We start from the raw sequence: 5,123 nt of genomic DNA on the forward strand, positions 1-5,123 counted from the left end.
TTCTCCTTGTGAACCTGCTTATTCAATTTGGCAACTGCAGTCCTTGGGGAGAAACAGCAAAGGCTATGTAAAACTTATAATTACTTAATTATGCAGAACTGTTACATTGGGGTTGTGCAAACATTTTTTAATTTTTTTTTTCCAAATCATAACTACAAGTCAACTATACTAGTTTTTTGTTATTTTTTTATTTTTAATGTTATTTTCATATAAATTGAATAACCCACATGGAACATTTTGACATTTTTGCAGCTGAAAGTACCTCCTTAATAAACCCTTGTCCCTTCTTGAAGCAGTAGTTCTACCCTTGCATTTCACCCTGGTTTTAAGCAGAGTTGCATGGCAAAATAAGTGATATTATTTCCATAATAAGCTCAGATATTTCTCTTAATTTATAAAAATCTGATATTTACTTTCGCTCACAGAACATTTGGAGCTATGACATATGAAATGTACACAAGCCAATGAGATTCACACGTATGAAATCAAAGCCAGCCACGTTCTTTCAAAATCAAAAACTCTATGTCGGCTGCATGTGAAAAATTTCACAGTAATTTATACCTGACCAATACCATTTAAGGCCTAATCCTGCTCCCAGTGGTGTCTCCAGCAATTCTGCAAAGGACTTCAGTGGTAACAGGAATATGATAGGACACTTAAATACTAAATAACAAATATTATAGTTAATTCTATTCCTATTAAAACTGATGATTATTTAAAGACACTTTACAAGTTATTAAAAAATTGTTGGAGTTTCTTTTCTGAATGAATGTATAACATTTGGGATCATTATTTATATTGCTTATAATGTCAGAGGTACTTTTGTTCCTGCTTATGGGATTATTGCTGGTCACCTTCCTGAGACTTGAAAGACCACAAAAGACAAGCACCATACCTACTCCTCTAAAGTTCTGTATCACAAATTAGTAATTTGGTCCCTTTCTAAATGGATCTCTCCCCACAATTACACTAAAACATAGTGATGGGTCACAAATTCCAGGGGGTCCAGCTGGTCCTGGCATTCCCGGACTGCCACGATCTCCATCTTTACCGGGCTGCCCACGGTCTCCAGGACGTCCTTCTTTACTCATACCCGGGGGACCTTCAGGACCTTAACGACACACATGCAAAAAATACATTACAGAGGATTTTTGTTAAAATGAAAACAAGACCAAGTATCGACTTACAACTCCACACACACACACACCTCGGCTCTTTGGTGAATTATGCAGATAAAGAAAACTTCATTTTCTGAAAAAGGCACTTCTTGTCACAAACTGCTTGTATGTTTATATAACCAACATGACACCTTCACAGAGAGGGTGGTGAGGCACTGGAACAGGTTGCCCAGAGAAGCTGTGGATGCCCCATCCCTGGAAGTGTTCAAAGCCAGGCTGGGTGAGGCTTTGAGCAACCTGGTCTAGTGGAAGGTGTCCCTGCCCATGGCAGGGGGGTTGGGACTAGATGGTCTGCAAGGTCCCTTCCAACCCAAACCATTTGGTGATTCTATGATAAAATAGCTTTAAAAAAGAAATACAAAAATATACTTCTGTCTGCTGCTATACTTCATTATGTAACCTGGAACCACCATGGCATGGATCAGAGGCCTCCCATTTCTATTCATTTCTCTGACTTTGGATCAGGCCCTAATATCTCTTCCAAACACTCAACTTTGCATTTTTACATGAATAAACTACTGTTAGGAGGAACATTTTCCTTCACTAAGCAATGCTTACAAGTCACATGATTATAACATGGTTCAGTTTTCAGCTAATGGATGACTTAAAGATCCATCTATCAAGAAACATCAGTCTCAGGTACCAATCCCTACAAGACGTGTTTTATATCAAATAATGTATTATATGACAGTTTTAAAGGCATGCAAGAGACAGCCATTAGCCATAAAACATACATGATAATTAATATGTGTAAAAACTATCTACGTTTTTCGAAATCATACCAACAGTTATTCTAAATCACCTTTTTTTTTTTTTTAATTATTAGCATGCACTGAATCTGCACAGCTGAACCATCACTCACCTGGAGGTCCTGGGGGGCCTTGGATCCCAGGAACCCCAATTCCTTGATTGCCTTTTGCACCATTTTTCCCTGGCAGTCCTGTGAATTAGAAAACACATGTATATCTTTGCACACTAAAAATATTTTCATCCAGTGAATTAGGAAGTCAGCATTTGATAATACTTATTGAATAAAAAAAGTAATAGTTCAAAAGCAAATAATGGGATGTAAACTAAGATTTCCTTGTAACCTGTGCAGTGTACCTGAGTTCTAAATTATCCTAATCTCTACTGAATTAAGAGATGATGTAGCACCTGGTAAGCAGACAGCCACTATGAGTTGAGAGAATAAGCAATTAAGAAACTTGCTGTCATTGCCCTTCCACTGGCAAAGTTTTTAAGAAGTTGTATGAAGGAAGTGTAAGGTATTCACCACAGTTCCTGTGGAATACAGAACATATAGATAATCTTCCACAACATGGCAGAACTAAATCTCCACCAAACAAGTACTGAGAGAGGCAAAATGTGCTCTCTTACACCAGTAGACCCAATAAATAGTTTCTTCATAGAAACAGATAACCATTTCTTCAACTCTTATGGAATAGCCAGAACTGTTAGTATCAGCTCCAGAGGAAAACTGCACATTCTCCTATTGGAGATGAAATTACAAAAGCACTACAGGCAAAGCATCATTACATTCAAAATGAATTTGATGTGCTAGGTCATAGTTAGTAAGTCACAAAGAAAGTAAATATTTACCAATCATTTGCCTGCCTACCCCGGCACATTACTAGTTAGCTGTATTTCATACAGCTTTTCTGATTACCCTGATGCTATAGGAAACACAGTTGCTGCTGGGACCAGTTAACAACTTGTGAACTTCACCCAGTCTCTCGGTCTAGATGAAGACTATATATGCATACTTAAAGTCTGCAAATACGTCAGAGAAATCAGTTGGAATGCTCAGACACATGAGTTACCTGAAAGCATAAACCTTAGCTTGCCTAAAAAGAAAACAGAAAAGCATAAAGAAAGGAGTAAAAATCCTTATGAGATAAAAAAAAAAAAAAAAAAAAAGGAGTAAGCCACAGGAAATCAGAGGGAGTATAAAGGTTGTCGCATGCCAAAAAGGGGAGCCAACAGGATAGCAGGTAGTAAATCGACAGCGAATAAATACTGTTCTTTAAAACAGCAGGAACAAAGAAGTTTGGAAGAAAAGAAACCATTAAACATGGAAATACATTGAAATCCATGTCTAAGCATATGTGATGTACAAAAAAATAAAAACCCTAAATGCAGGTAAAAACATCTACATAATGCTGAGAGCTCTCTAAAAAGATCAGAAGACTGACTATAGTAGAACTGAACACTAGCTATCTTGCTGGGTTCTTGTATTTTCTCTTCTTCTAACACGAACTCTTCACAAGCGATGAAATATACACATCGCACCATGTCTTCAAATTACGCTTTCTGACACAAAACCCAGCTTATGCCCTTGCTCCACCCTGCACTAAACCTATTCCAAACCAGAAGCAGAAAACAAAGTCATAAAGGCCATTAGTACCATGACACACGTATGCAGTACCTCTTGTCCCACGAGCCCCAGGACGACCTGGGATGCCTGTCAGCCCCGGAACGCCATCGCTTCCTGGTAAACCAGGAAACCCTCTTGGGCCTTCAGGGCCTCTTGGACCTGGTGGTCCTGGAAGTCCCGGGGAAGCACTTTGGGATTGACAGTGGTTACAGTTTTGTAGCCTTCCACTCTGGAGGATGGCAGGCAACTGGGCTGGGAGAATTCAAACAAAAAATTGCTTAGATTACTGTAAAAATACAATATCAAAATATTGCTCTGTAGACACTAATACAGAAAGTTTCCTCTCTTTAGAGAATATGATACCTTTAGGAAACAAGAAGGTAAAGTACAGAACCTGTGGTGCAGAAATATATTTCCACACTGAAGGAAAACAAGTGATAAATCAGAAATATCAATCTTGTTTTCAAGAAATTATCTTCATAATTATCAGGAAACTTCTTTAGCACTTTAAACAATGAAAGAACAGTAAAGAGGCTTTCAAACTTACTTCTCAGTACGTCTGAACACACCTGTCGAATAAAGTCTTCAGAAAATTCTCGTGCCTGAATTGAACAGAGAACGGTTAAAAAAACAGAGAGTATGCATTTGTTTGGGGGTTTTAAGGTACCCGAAAATGACAAGTTTGATGTCTAACACATACAGGTTTTCCATCTGATCCAGGTGTTCCCGGGGGTCCTCTATCTCCTGGCTGACCTCTGAGACCAGGAGGTCCAACCAAACCCTGGATACCAGATTCTCCTTTTTGCCCATTGATGCCTCGAATGCCTGGATCTCCTTTCTCACCTTTCTGGAATGAAAACCAATAAAAAGCCAATCATACATTCACAGACCACTTGGAAGCTAAGCACCACCAAGCAAACATTCCAAGAAAATCTTAATTGATGATCTTCATAAAAGAAACATAAGTTGTCACTGAAAATTAACTTGATACTGATGAGATCAGTTTCACTAAAATGTACAGAAGTTTTCAGATTCTTTAGTAACTGTTTCAGATACAATTATTTACCAAATAACTAGAAATAAATTACCAGATTTTTTAATTTTAAGGATTAATTTAATTTTTAATGTAAGGATTAATATAAAAAAAGTCTTCCTTATCATGTTGAAGGAAGGGCTTTATTCACTTTTTCATGAGAATTAGATGATTTCTTACAGTACATGAAAATCCTTAGAAGGCTGGAAAAATTAGAAGTGAAATTCTGGCGTCACTGAAGTTCTTGGCAACCATACTACAATAATCAAGGCTTTTACCCTATGTCTGTAGTGAATAAGACAAAGGAAAAAACAGTTTGATTTCACTTAGGGTGTGGGTTTTGGGGTTTTTTTGGGGGTGGGGGTGGGGGGAGGAGGGTTCTGACTTTATTCTTCACTGATTGATTACAACTGTAGTCCATTTGCTTCACTGGAAAAGGTTAAAATAATACTGGAAAATATTTTCATATATCTTCATCAAAGCAATGGTTCTTCTATGTATGGAATTACCTACTGCAACAGTTCACATGGAACTCTTT

General features: G+C 37.7%; 1 protein-coding gene across 1 annotated transcript in view; it reads right to left on the reverse strand.

Annotated features, from left to right (window-relative positions):
- Nucleotides 1-853: 853 nt before the first annotated feature.
- Nucleotides 854-5,123, reverse strand: part of LOC104505871 (collagen alpha-1(XXI) chain-like) — a gene marked incomplete at its 5' end in the record, with an annotated part of 10,534 nt that continues 6,264 nt past the window's right edge. The window contains 5 exons of the mRNA XM_010146617.1: nt 854-1,111; nt 2,041-2,118; nt 3,604-3,804; nt 4,100-4,154; nt 4,253-4,399. Coding sequence (XP_010144919.1) covers nt 924-1,111; nt 2,041-2,118; nt 3,604-3,804; nt 4,100-4,154; nt 4,253-4,399 — 669 coding nt within the window. The remainder of the gene's footprint in view (nt 1,112-2,040; nt 2,119-3,603; nt 3,805-4,099; nt 4,155-4,252; nt 4,400-5,123) is intronic.

The sequence above is a fragment of the Eurypyga helias genome, unplaced genomic scaffold (genome assembly GCF_000690775.1).
Source record: "Eurypyga helias isolate BGI_N326 unplaced genomic scaffold, ASM69077v1 scaffold1652, whole genome shotgun sequence".
In the NCBI taxonomy this organism is placed as follows: Eukaryota; Metazoa; Chordata; class Aves; order Eurypygiformes; family Eurypygidae; genus Eurypyga; species Eurypyga helias.